This window comes from Neodiprion fabricii, chromosome 1, assembly GCF_021155785.1.
Source record: "Neodiprion fabricii isolate iyNeoFabr1 chromosome 1, iyNeoFabr1.1, whole genome shotgun sequence".
NCBI lineage: Eukaryota > Metazoa > Arthropoda > Insecta > Hymenoptera > Diprionidae > Neodiprion > Neodiprion fabricii.
In genome coordinates, this window is record NC_060239.1 from 23039 (window position 1) to 37095 (window position 14057).

At 42.6% G+C, this 14057-nt stretch overlaps 1 protein-coding gene across 3 annotated transcripts in view; it reads right to left on the reverse strand.

Moving 5' to 3' along the window:
- Window positions 1–1706: 1706 nt before the first annotated feature.
- The window catches only part of LOC124188124, a 31858-nt gene continuing 19507 nt past the window's right edge, over window positions 1707–14057 (reverse strand). For all 3 annotated transcript variants that reach the window (XM_046580515.1, XM_046580516.1, XM_046580517.1), the window contains one exon: window positions 1707–14040. In XM_046580515.1, the coding sequence (XP_046436471.1) occupies window positions 5864–14040 (8177 nt within the window). In that variant the 3' untranslated portion in view covers window positions 1707–5863. The remainder of the gene's footprint in view (window positions 14041–14057) is intronic.

Here is a 14057-nt window from a genome sequence, read left to right on the forward strand (position 1 = left end):
ACAGATTTGGCGAATTTCGTCAGTTGTAAGCAAATGAGATCAAATAAAAAAAAAATGCACTACCTTTCGACGAATTTAGCTCAGCCCTACTACTTTGTTTCGACGCTTCAGTCTTTACGTTCGACTGGTCCATTTACACACAAACGTTCAGTCTGCCAATGGGATCTCCCCTGTCCCTCATCTTATCATATTTTGTTATGGAGCTTCTTGAAACCAAGGCGTTAAATTCATTACCCTTCCAGCCCACGTTTTATTGCAGATGTGTCAATGATATTTTACTCACGGCTCCGTTAAACTTAATTGATTATTTATTCTCAGAGTTCAACAAGTTTCATGTCAGATTTGAATTCACTTGTGAATTGGAATCTAACGATAACATCAGTTTCCTTGATGTGTCTGTAATAAGACTACGGGATGAAAGGTTAATTACTGATTGGTACCACAAACCAACTTGGTCGGGTAGATATATGAATTTTTTCTCACACCATCCCTCCCATCAAAAAATATAATTCCGCTCGATATAATGCTACTCTATACAATTCCGCTCGCTATGATTCTGCTCGCTATAGTTCCGCTCGAAATGATACCGCTTGATATAATTTCGCTCGCTATAATTCCGCCTGGAAAAGGGGTTACTCGGTGTCAACGGTCATGAATAAGAATAACATATCTTTGACGTTACGGCCCTTCGAGGGATGCCCTTCTTAGAATGAAATTAATTTATCACGAGGAGAAAAAAAACAACGAAATACATCTTATAAGACACTTGTAAACAACTCAAAAATGACTTGACCTCCTCTTTGCAAACTCGAGTCAATAAATTATCCTTCCTTTTAGTACATGGAGCTATCTTTCAGACAACTTTTCATCAAGTCCGCAAGCAATTATAGACAACTTTTCGACTTGCCGGAAATACGACTTTCAAAATATAACATTTCGGCACCTTTGAGATATAGTGCTGCTTGGGAATTGTTATGAAATTCTGTGAATATTATTATATTTTAATATGATACTTTAATGTGAAATTTGTGAGGTCCTTTTATGTTTTCGGTTTTATAGATACTTGGAAATTATTTGATAAATTCATCATCTCGTACGATGAACAACAATATTAGTAATTCTTTACCTGCAACGACTTATCCAGTATGTCAAATATTTGCTCTCGCTGAACATATTTACTCACAGCATGTACTTCGTAGGCTGCGAACACCGCGTTTTGATAGTATATTCGAAAGATAATTGATCTCTGTTTGTTCAGCTTAATTCACAGATTGTGGTGTGAAAAGAATATTATGTACCCGAATTACTGTGATCGCACCACGGTTAAATGACAAGGGCTAGAGGGATAGACGGCGAAATGGAAAAATCTTTCGACTCATTCTCAGATGTTGGTTACAGAATTAAAAAGTTTAAAAAACATGGTATAATTTTAATAAACCGTCAAGAATATATTACAAGTTGAAAAACGTGTGGATACGATTTTAATACAAACATGAAAATGCAACCGAAGATGTACATTATACGATCATAATTGCTAAATTTATACGTACGAGTACGTACGCAATCCTTATACTGATTACAGCTCATACATGCACAATACATATATTCATGTATATATAATATAACACGTACGTACATATATATATATAAATATGTATACACACACGCGCGCGCGCGCGCGCGCGCGCACACACACACACACACACACACACACACACACATACATATATGCATAGGGGAGACCGAAGTACGACGGACCCGTGAAGCCGCTAGTTATTTTTTTTGGCTTTTGAGCAGAGGGTACAAGTTATTTTGGTCTGTCTTGAGCAGTTTCATCATTGTTTTACCATAATTGCAACAAAAAAAAAATTTACGGGACATGATGCATTTTTACTTACTTACTTTTTACTTTTTTTTTTGTTTTACATGATTTGTTTTCATATAATTCTGCATCCTTTAATTTCACCTCTATTGATTAAATCATTGATTATCTAGCAATATGTATGATAAAAAAAATGTATACTCCGAAGCAAACGGCCTTCGTGTAAAATATCATTTAGGAAAAAAATTTTCCAACATGTTTTTGTCCTAAAAGAATATTGCATTCTTTTATTCAACACATATTAAAGAAACCTTTAATAATATCTCAGTATTGATAATAAAAAATTTCTTTCTTTTTTGCTTGTCTAAATTTTTTGAGGGGTCCATCAAATCCTGGTTTACCCTATATATGTATGTATATATATCACGTCAAATAAATACGCATGAGTGATGATAAAGAAATTGGAATTATAGTAATAGTACAAAATATTCTAGCGCAATATCATAGATTGAATAGATGTGATATCAAAACACATAAGCAGACGCTTGTTAAAAAATAATATTCTGTTTTCCGACTCGCGCTCTCGTGCGAGTGTATGTGTGCGCGCGCGCGTGTGTGTGTGTGTGTGTGCGCGTGTGCGTGCGTGCGTGCGTGCGTGCGTGCGTGCAAGCGTGTGTGCGCGCGCGCGCGTATGCATATACCTGAGTTTATGTATGTTTACTTGAAAGTATGATAAAGGACACAAGCATAACTATGCATATATAAATTATCTTTGACGTTTATTGTTTGACCATATATGCTGGGGTGAACTAAAAGCAAAAACGATCAAATATAGAGATTTTCATGTCTGCTTGTAAAATATGATCTCTGCTCAACTCTTCGCTTATTGTTAGTTTGCATGGCAACGATGAATCCTGAGCAATACGTTTTCATTTAGTCCGTTACCTGAAAGGAAAGTATTTGTAAAGCTTCTTGATGATAATTAGATCATAAAAATATCGCAACATAGGTATAATGAATACATATTACGTACAATGTGTCCTCAATTTGTACACGCGAGTGTTGTCATTTAAGTATGCGTTGAAAAATTCCTAAATATGTGTCTACATATATAATTACACATACTATACAGTACAATTTTTGCGATATTATTCAGTCATTTAAAATGACAAAATACCGTTTCCCAAATTCTTGGACTATTGCTGTGATTTGCACATCTTGGTTTATAATTTCGGAAACAGTCAATACTAATTTGCATACATCTTCTAATGACAGCTGGTGACATTTCCAAGATTCATTCTTCTACCTGGTTTGATGAGAAAAAGAATGGTCCGAACCAAACGAATAAATTTATTTGTGGATGGTGGAAAAACTGTTTTGCAGTTTTAATCGAATTTCACTAGCGGTCGCTACGTCTTTTGTTGGTTTAAAAAAAAACTTATGCTCTGCATTTTATCCCATCAGATCCTTCTTCGCTTCGACGAGAAACTATTCACAGTAACAAAATATGTTTTTTCCATCCACAAAGATAATCTTTCGTGGAACCAAGAATTTTTTTTTCTCACAAGAAAAGTATCTGAGGTTTATCACGCCGATCCCCTTCCATTTGTGATACGTTGCAGTAAATCAGAAACTTTGGATACTTTTTTCACGTACCAATCTGGCTGTTCAAGTGGTAAAAATCTTTCCTAAAGTGGACTCAAGAGAAAATAAGCGGTACACCTACTGAGGATAAAAATTCTACGTATATTTTCGTCTTTTAATAGTAAATAATGTCTACTCGGTTTTATCTAAAACTTTTACCTCATTACCGATGAATCCTAAGATACTGATTTTTGAGAGCTCAACCTCAGGCATGATTTATACCCTAAAACGGCCGAATTAGCATGTAAAACATTACATCTCTACATGCCTAATGATGCACTACAACAAGTTACAGAATGACGAAATTCTCTGAGGTAAATATCGGGTATCTTCACGGTCACTGGTCAGTGTACTTCAAAAGGTTGAAGAATAGAGCTGTAACGATACTGCATTTTGACAAAACTTTATCAGCCTTTCTTAAGCTGCATCATAGATAAGAAAAATCGCATGAAATAGGCGCCTCCAGGCAACATGATATTTTTCTTTGTACTATTTCCTTCTTGAATACAGACTGATCATTGGATAGAAATTCAGGACTTGTATCTTCCAATTGTTTTCTACAGACGAAAATGAAATTATAATAATCCATCGTATCTTGTCATACCTACACATCTGCAACTTCGGAATCTTTTTTTATGAGTCGACGTGAGTGGCTTGTTTTAATAGTACTTTTCATAGCAAGGGCGTTAATCCAACGCCCAAGTTGCAAACATTAGTTTTTGATACAGTGGGTGAAAAATGCCTCACGAAATTGCATGGATTTTAATTTTTTAAATACTAAATACAATTTCATAAAACCAAGTAACGCAGAAATCATACTGACGGAAGGAATTGGGCAGGAGCGGGGTTCAGGGGCACGAGGGTGGAGATGCAGGAGGGCGCGACCGCTACGGTGTTTTTTCGATGATGTTAGGAGCAGCGCTCACTCGCGCGTTGATACTCCATTTGGACTGAGGGTCTTGATTCGCCAAGGCCGGCCGGCAAACACGAGAAACACACAATTTTAATCTTTCGCTTACGCGAAAGTGACAGCATACACTGTACGAAGCGTGGTTTTGCATAGTATTACGCCAAAACTGCGTGTTTCAGTTAGAAACGATGATTTTCGAAAACTTTTATTTTATGCCCCCGAAGGCATGAAACTGGCATTTTATGTCCACAAATGGCAGCGTGATAATAGGCATTTTCGCCGACTGCATGAGAAAAGATGTTCTCTATACTGATTGGGAGTACTCGCGATACACGGGTATACACTCTGGGAAGATTATTTAACGAATGGGTCACCCACAAGCAAAGCACACTGAAAACGTTAGTGCAGATATTTGCTTGTCAACCGGATTTATTACTTTGATTAGCGAAAGTTTTAACCGAGTTGTTGAAACACTGAATGTGAAAATAGTTTTCTTATATTATAGAACGGTGCACACCGATAAGCTGCCATCGATTATTTGACATATTAGGTATAATCGCGATCGCCGAGAGTCTCACGCAACCCCGAGCCGCACATCACCATCAGTGCCAACACACGCCCAACTTTTACCATAGCCGAGCTTAGCGAGCAAATGCTGTGACGTCAACTTGTGCGAGTGTTACGGCGCTGGCGGTGACGCGGAGTTTGAAGTTTCCTCTTTCATGCGAGACTCTCGGAATAATAAACGTTACACATAGTTGTTGTAAGTGGTACCCATACGTAAAGATCCTGCTGAAAATAATTACTCCACGGTGAAAAATCATATACATCATCAGGTTTTCAGACGACGTTCCTACACGTGAAATCATACCTAATGTAGGTCTGATTGAGTATGAACTTTCTATAATATAAAATTACGATATGTGGGTATGTACCTAAACCTACAGGTAGAGTTGCCTTGTGTGTCGAGAATGGGAGAAGCGTACCTGACGCGAAATCGATCGCAAAGTCACGCATAGAATGAGACAATTCATAGCATTGTATACGTATTTACGGTTATACGATAATTGCGTCAGAATGGTATTTGTTTGGAATGATTCCATAACTTCGTTGATTGGCTGAAGGGGCGAAGTTCGCCTTAGATAATCTCTTTCCATTCCTGACATACAGGACAACTTACCTTGTACACCATTTTGAATAACTTGAAGGCATGCACAGAAAACTATTCCGAAAGGAAAAAATCACTCTCAGTATGCATGCTGGTAGTTTCCATTTGTAATTACAATTTATCAAGATTGTTTTCATACCGGACCTTTCGATTCCAGGATTTTTATTACTCGATGAGTGCATGGGGAACAAGGGACGTTGAGAAGCTACAAATTTTATCTCTTACTACGCTTTGTCAACTTCATTTGTGACCGTTATGGTTAAGCAAAATTTAAATCAGCTTACGTACCTATCAATATTTATACAGCCGACATCATATTTTATGTCCCGTTGTTGGGCAGATTACATTTCAAGCTCGTATTCGCTAGGCTTCCCGCTTCGGTCGATGAAACGCGCCTGACAGACGAATTGTCAGTATCACTTCTTTCAGAATAATTTCGGTTACCGCAGCTTGCTTCGCGACTCTTATCCTGCACAATATTATCCTCCTGATGTTCCGAGGAAGGTATTTCCAATGAGTCGGAGGATATTCGCCTGCAGGAATTATCAAATTGATCAAAGGTGCAGCCCGGCGGCAGTTCTCGCGGGTCACGGGTGTTGTTGAGGGAATCCGAGCTCAGGGACGGTAAGTCCAAGTTCGTTTTCATTTCCAACGAATCCGAGCTCCTGCAAAGGGGGTCGCGTCTCTTGTCAACAGCGTGATCATCAAATTCCAACGAGTCCGTACTAGTTTCCATAATGTCCTGATCTTTCAATTGTACCTGCACCACACGGGACTGGCCTTCATGTAGCGCTGTCGCACAACAATTGGCGGCTACTTCGATTGCCTTGCTTTGCCCTGGGCCTAAGTTACCACCGGGGCCCCTAGAGTCTGTCTCGGTGATATCAATCTGTGAAATATCTTCTGCCGTGTCATCTTGACGGTCAAATTTCTCCACGTTCGATTGAGCAATGCGAATAATCTCGTCGATCTCTCTGATACGCTTCTCGTAATCGTCGGAACCCGACGTGCTGGGATTAAAAGATGCCGGAGCACTCGAATCTGCCTTCGTTCTTGCTAGACTTTCTAGCTTGTATCGATTTTCGGGACTTTCATGGTCAAGAAGATCCTCTTCCTCCCTAGCTCGCAACTCAATCATGTGGGCCTCGCGGCAGGCTGTCTCCAACCCTTCAAAATCCTTCAACGAGGACAACGACACATCATCCCCGTGACCTGACCGACTCGTGAGATAACGCCTCGGTAGACTACCATTGTTTATTGAATCCTGCGAGCCACAATGCAATTTTTTCGAACTTTCCATCGCCACGGCATTCTCGAGGCTCTCAAATTCTTGCAAAGAGCTAAGTGATAAATTGTCATGCTCGGACGGCTTGGTAAAGTATTTTCTTCCCGCGAGTACATCATACTCAGGCGTGCTGCCCAGACTCCCACGTGCACTACCAATGCTTCCAACTGACTCCTTGTGACTTCCCAAGCTTCCGAAACGACTGCTGCTCGCCTCGAAGTCGGTTATCTCCTCCTCTTTTATGTCCTCCAGCGGGCCACGATCGTATTCGATCTCATAACCACGGGCATCTGTCTGGAACTGCATCTCGACCCATTTCTTGCCGCCTTCGTAATGCTCGTCATCCGAATACGACTGGGAATACAAATGTTCTTCGTTTGATACCTGGGGCGGGCTATCCTCTGATTCAAAGTCGAACAATTCGTTATTTCTAACCTGCAGCTGGCTCGTCGGCTGTGAGTGATCTTCGTGGTTAGTGTTAGTAATCAAGTTCTCTACCTCCCTGTCGTAAGTTTTGACGTTTGCGCATACTATATTGATACTACTTATGTGGATGCTCTTTCCCTCAGAGTCGAATTCCTCCGCTTCCCGGCCCACTTCTTCTATAACGACAAAGTCATCGATAATGTCTGGCTTGTCGACTAACTCGAACGAATCGCTGTCGGGGGAATGTCGCTCTTGTCTCTCTTTATCAAAACGGTCGATGACCGTTTCCAATGATATTGCGGATGCTGTGGATGTGGACACACTGGCCTGTTGTATCAATGACAAGTGCGGCCGCTGCTCGAATCCCGTGAATTTGATTTCGGCATCAGTTACCGTAGCTCCTTCCTCCACTCTAACATCCATTGTCTTTGACTCTATGATACTACTAGAACTGCAGGCGTTCGTTCCCATCCAATTCTCGATGACAACAGACTCTGACTCACCCAATGGGCTGACTGTGTTATCGCTTAACACCCTCTTATCCTTGGAGGTAACCTGAGTACAGACGCTTTGGATGCCATCTTCATCTACGCGAGACGTCGTTATGTCGACAGATTGCATTTGACTATCTCCAACAAATTCATTCCCAATAATTAATGTCGTGGATGTGGCGTTGTCGATGGATTTGATTTGCAATGCATTTTCGCTATTGGAAGCTTGACGTTCGCAAGTATCCATCTCGACTGAGCCGATGTTCTCGCAGGGCTCGTCATCGTGTTGAAATATCATTTCAGAGGATCTTTTCATACGGGAGGTTGCCACAGAGGACACGTTCGCCTCAACGATATTGCAGGCAACCTCACTCGACGCTAGTAATACACAATCATTGTTAGGTGAGTGAGAAGCCTTCAACGTGATTGGTGCATCAACGCAAACTAAATCGTCCTCAAGAACATGATCAACGCTTTCGTCGAAATCGTCTCGGTCCATATCGCTTTCCGAAGGCACTAATGTTTCCGAAAGCTCGCTGGAACTTTCGACACTCGCCAAATGTCCGGAACTCTCCGAATAAAGAGATTTTATGGATTCCCTCGAACTCAATGAGCTGATTGCGGTATGATAATCTTGTGAGGTGGGTTTTGACGTCGATGAAGTTTCAACCGACGTCAAAGCTGTCTCGTATTCAGATGCGGTTCCCGATGGTATTCCCAATTGCATTGCCTCAATGTCCGAGGAACTTGGCCTGCTGCCACTTCCTATTTCATAGTCACATGAATGATAGTTACTCTCGCCGGAACTGGAACCGATGTCGGTTTCACTATCTGATCTGATCTTTTTCAGGGCTCTCACCGGTTTATGTCTTCTCCTTGGTGCTGGCTGAGGGGGGCACATCAAGAAGCCATCATCTTTCGTCTCCACGTCGGAACTCGATCTGCTGGCAGGGACGGGAACTGTGACGGAGACGGGGAATGGAACGGGGATGGGGCCGGGGTCTGCGGCGGTAACGGGTGCGGTTGTAGCGACGAGGGTCGGAACGCTGACAGTTGAGCAATTATCATTTCCACTTGAATCAGTAGTGGGTGGTTTCTCAACTTTTGCAATCACAACGGCCTCACGTTTCAGGATCTCCATCCGTTTCTTGGACTCTGATTCAAAATCACGCTCAACTATCTCCTTTGTGATTGCACCATTGTCTTTTCGTAGCTCCCTGCTCACTAACTCGAGTTTCTTGCCAATCTCCACTTTCATATCAGCACCAGTACTTCGTGGCCTTGCAACTGGCGAAGCTGCCTCCGCGTCTTCTGTAACATCGTGTTTGTTTGGCTGATCGTTTACGGACGGCGCCCTGTACAGGAAATGTAATTCATTCGGTATCGATTCCGACTCAAGTTTGAACTGAAACTCCGAAGGCGAGTCTTTTATGTGAAAAACCATTTTGCTATTTTCGCTCAACTCCTCAATTAAATCCTGTTTCGCTGCTTCCAAGGATTCCTTCACTTCCGCAATTTCTTTTTTCACCACTTGATCTAACACGGTGATGGCATACCTTGAACTCAGATTAATATTCGTCACTTCTACGTCCTTTCTTGATTTTGTTATGGCACCGGTATCGTGATGAGCCGTTGTGCGGTGATCGGGGGTTGGTTGACTGTCGAATGTTCCGCCACCTACGGTGGTGAGGCTATCATCTTGAGGCAAGGCCAGTGCTCGTTGAATTCTCTCATTGTCCGAGGACACAATACATTCAACTGATTCCATGCCTTTTTCGGTACTGCTCGAAGCATCCTCCGCTACAATTTTCTCTCCCCTGTTGTCAGTTCCAGACAGCTCTAAGGCAGTATCATATTCGACTCTACCTTCGATTTGTCCTTTCATCCTGACTGTTTCGTTCTTTCTTTCTTCGGCCAGTTGCATCGGTGATTGAAATTTCATCGTCTCAAAGTAATCTGTTTTATTCGCACCTGTGTCTGTCACTGGAATTGTTTGCTTGTCTGATTTTTCCGAGGTATGTTTTTGGGTAATGGAATCTTCATTCATCAGTTTCACCAGGTTATGTCCCACTTCTCTGCCAGTCGATGATTCGACTTTGAACGCTTCCACGGCTAAGTGTTCCGTGGGAGTCTTGGCGTCAAATTCTTTTTGCAAAGTATCCATCAGCTCTTGACAACTGATATCCAAATTATTTTCAACGAGTTCACTCTCCAATTGTTTGTCGCTTACTGGAATAACCGTGAACTTCGTCTTTGGAGTTTCCTTTTGAATTATCCTCACTACGGTTCCATCATTCACGTTTACATCCTCGCACGCAAAGGAGTGTTCTTTATTCTGACTAATTGGTAGTATCGCATCTTCGTTATTCGCCCCCTCGAGACTGAATTGTTTTACTACTGACTCGTACTCTTCCAGCTCCCGGTTGAATACTTCAGAAGGCTGTAATGACTCTGATATTTCAATTTTTTCATCTCCGATCATCCAATTTACAGGTTTTATATCTAGATTTTGTATCCGCATTTTTGGCAATACCGAGGTCGGACTACCAGCTTCAGCGTCATTGATCTTGGCATCAAACGCCATGTCGTAATTGTTCCTCACATGGTCGTCAACGATCGGATCATCGGCCGAGTTTGACTGCTTGAAAAGTGTAACTGAACCAATAGCTTCAGCTCTTTCGCTGCAAAGCATGACACGCAAAGTACTTGCCCCTGAATGATCCTGCACTGTTGTATAACTCTGGCTAACCACGCAACGCTCACGGGCGTCTTCGTTCGTATTCCACAAAATCGATTCTTCCGTAACGTTTACATCTCTAGGTTCGATTATTTCCAATACCCGAGCGCCAGACTTCCTCAAAGTTGTCGCGTCCCACGCGGCCAGCTCGTCGAACGATTCTTTCCGCGAAAAGGCTATGGCTCGACCATCCGGATCGAAAATATTTGTGGTTGCTTGCTGCTGCATTTCTTCTAAAGGATATGCAGGTGAACCTAGTTTCCGTCTATTTCCCATCTCATTCGAATCGATCTCTATAGAGTCTTCCGCCTCGGTGTGATCTGACGTGGTGCTAGGACTTATCGTCATGTCTTGATCATGAAACAACCTCCTGCCGGAGATTTCAGAGGGAAAGCTTCCTTCTCTGTTACGAGATCCCGGCGAAGACTCCTCGTCTCTCGTCAGGTCCTCGGTTGTACTAATGCTTTCCTGTTTCGATTCTCGGCCAAGCTTGTAATGATGTAATTTAGCGTTGGTCATTCGCTCTTGAGATGAATAATCCTCCACTTTTTCAACGCTTTGATTCGCTGTATTTACTGCAAGAATTGATGTATTTTCTATTTCTGTTTCTATAGACTGAATTATCGTTTCGGCGATCCTTCGAACTTCAGACTGCTTCGTTAAGATACCGTCATCGTTCGGGAAGATTTTCACCTCCGCTATCGGTTCGTTGATTATTGCGCGATCACGAGATTTGGCTCGTACTATTTCTTCATCATCAACATGGTATCTAATATTTTCTGATTCCCTGCTGGTTACGCTACCGGTTACTGCAGTACGACTTGACACCGCTGCTCCTTTCGCGGACGAATTGTCTGCATCGAAAGATGCGGCAGTACGTTCAGACAAACACCCCCCCTTCGCTGTCACAAAGTCTGTGCATATTCCAACACTCGCGTAAGCTGCAGTTTCCCCGAAACTACAGACGTTTGTTTCGTCTGTGAGAAAACCATGTTCATCCTCGAGTAATTTGACTGCCTCTTGTTGGACACTGTCAAAGATTTTCGTATCGGCCGACCCTGCAGCTATAAAAGACTTTCCATCGTCGAGCAGTTTCACAGTCGTATCCCGATTCAATGTCACCTCCAATTCTTTCTTATTGTGATCGATTTCTGCCACCCTTTTCGTCAGGGTCTCTTTTGCCAATGTTGAATCCATTCTTTCGGTTGCCTTTTCTTGTAATAATTCTTTCTGTGTGACAGTTATAAGTGCTTCTGCCGTGATGGCATACATTTCCGAAGAGATGGTTTCTTTCTCTTCCGATTTCGCTGACGTCCTATAATCGGCCGTTGACGTCATCGACGCAAATTCTCCCTCGGCACTACCAGATGTCTTTTCAGTTAAGTGAGATGCGTTCATCGGATCGGCTGCGAATGTTTCATCCTTAGAGTTCACCGACTCAATCGTAACGTCTGACAGGGAAATTTCGTCTGTAGACTCGTAGACAGAGAGACGCATCGTTTTCTCGGTCCTGAGCGAGTCGCGGACTCTGTGAGACACCTGGCTCGCCTGAGTATCATTCGTCATTTCTATCTTGGATGAATCGGTCACATTCAGGTACAGCGTAGCTGCTGGGAAACTTTCTTTAGGAGTTTCTGTGGCCTCGGCGTGAGGTTGAACCTCGCTCTTGTATCGATGTACAAATCTTTCATCTGTTTCTGCCGTGGATCCTTCAGCGGTGCGTCTTGGTATACGCGATTCCGATTCTTTTCCATCGGAGTTACCCGCGATAATTTTCCGGTGAGAAGTCCTCGGCCGTGCCTTAAGCTCCGATTGTAGCACTAATGAGATATGTTGATCGCTGGCAACGGGAATTCTGCTTCCCGCAGTGTCTTTGCGTTTCACCGGTTGTGTCTCGTCTTCCATCTTCGTCAAACCAACGTGTTTAGGGATTCGTGAATCATATTCTCTCTTCGTCATGTCAATTTTAAAGGAATTCGTTTGATCCGCGGACATCGCTGGCACATCCTCACTCGTGATTTCACTATCTGAAAATTCGTAACAAGCCTTCATTTCACATTGCCGTGCCAGACCTTCGGACTGTCTCGTCGTTTCTGTCAGTACCAATCTATTAGCTTCTTCCGATTGAGAATCGTCACTCAGCTTGTTCGATGGATTGCTGGCAATGATGTCCCGAATAGATACAGAAATTCCCTCACTCGATGCAATGTTTTCTGGTAAGGCAGGCAGGCATTCATCCTTGATTTGAATAGATTTCGTGTCATGCTCCTCCGATGGTTGCGTACTTACGTCTGAATCAGTTTCTAATGGAAACTCTGCCGTTCCATGGTCAACATTTTCAATCTCTGGGCAAGATCCTTCTCTGTTGTCGTGCTGCTTTGAAACGGTTTCATAACCCAGTGATCTGTCATCGACATAGCGGCTCCCCAGATTCAAATAATTTGCATCCGCCTCACTGCGTTCTACCAATTTCAACTGTATGTGGTCCGCGACTGAATCAGCATTGCCGACAGCTTCACCGATGTCTTTCCACGTTTGACGTGATGCGTGTTGTCTTTCGCCTACGAGAAAATCGTGACAGGTCCTAATCACCGAGATTGGCGATGCATTGGCTATACATGGTGATATGTTTAATATGTCATCGAATGTTACTAAGTTGTTACTTCTCCTATTGAACAATAATTTTTTCACAACATCATCATTTGCAAGAACTTGTTCTACTTGTTCGTCATCAGCTCCGTAATCTAATTCTGAGTTGACGCTTTCACCCAACGTTTTCATTGGCTCTCCGAGCTGCATCTGTTCATCGTTCGATGGGGTAAATGGTATTTTTGACTTCACGGGTTTCACGCTTGGAATGTTATGCAGATTCTCCGCCGCTGATTCGCTACATTCCTCTGTCACGTTACACATGTTATCGGTAACGTTTATTATAACGTTATCAGTTTCACTTGGCACTACGCTGGCGTATTCTTCGTCTCCCTGACGTACACTGATGACCCCTTTGTGAGGAATCGTGACGTCTAACTGTTGTTTCTCCCTTTTTGCCACCCTTACTTTTTTCATCAAGTCAAAATCAACCGGTACCTTTGGACTCAGTGTAGTCTTTGCGGGTGTCATTAATTCCCTCTGAATCTGTTCTTCGAAGTAATGAGCCTTTTCAGCTACGGAACACTCGGAAATATCGGGTATATCAATGCAATTCTTCCGTTCTTCGTCCACTGTCCCATCACCCTCCGCCATCACCTCAATCAATTCTTCCCTCCCGCGTATCATCAAAGAGCTACTCTTAGTAAGCTGACTACAAATGTCTTCTGTTGCTAATTCCACGTTATTTTGTGGAACTTCCATTTCGGATTGGTCAATGCTGCTGATGCTTCTCTGTTTGCCAATCTCTTCCCAGAATTTCAGCTTCTCGGAGTACGTTTGTTTCTCAACATCAGGCGGGCCATCATCGCTTCGTTTACCGGCGTCTACTTTATCAAGATAACTAGCATCTACGATTTCTAGGGGGCAAGCCGCACTTTGAGCAAAGGATTCTCTGATAAAGACGGCATCTAGAACAACCAAGAAA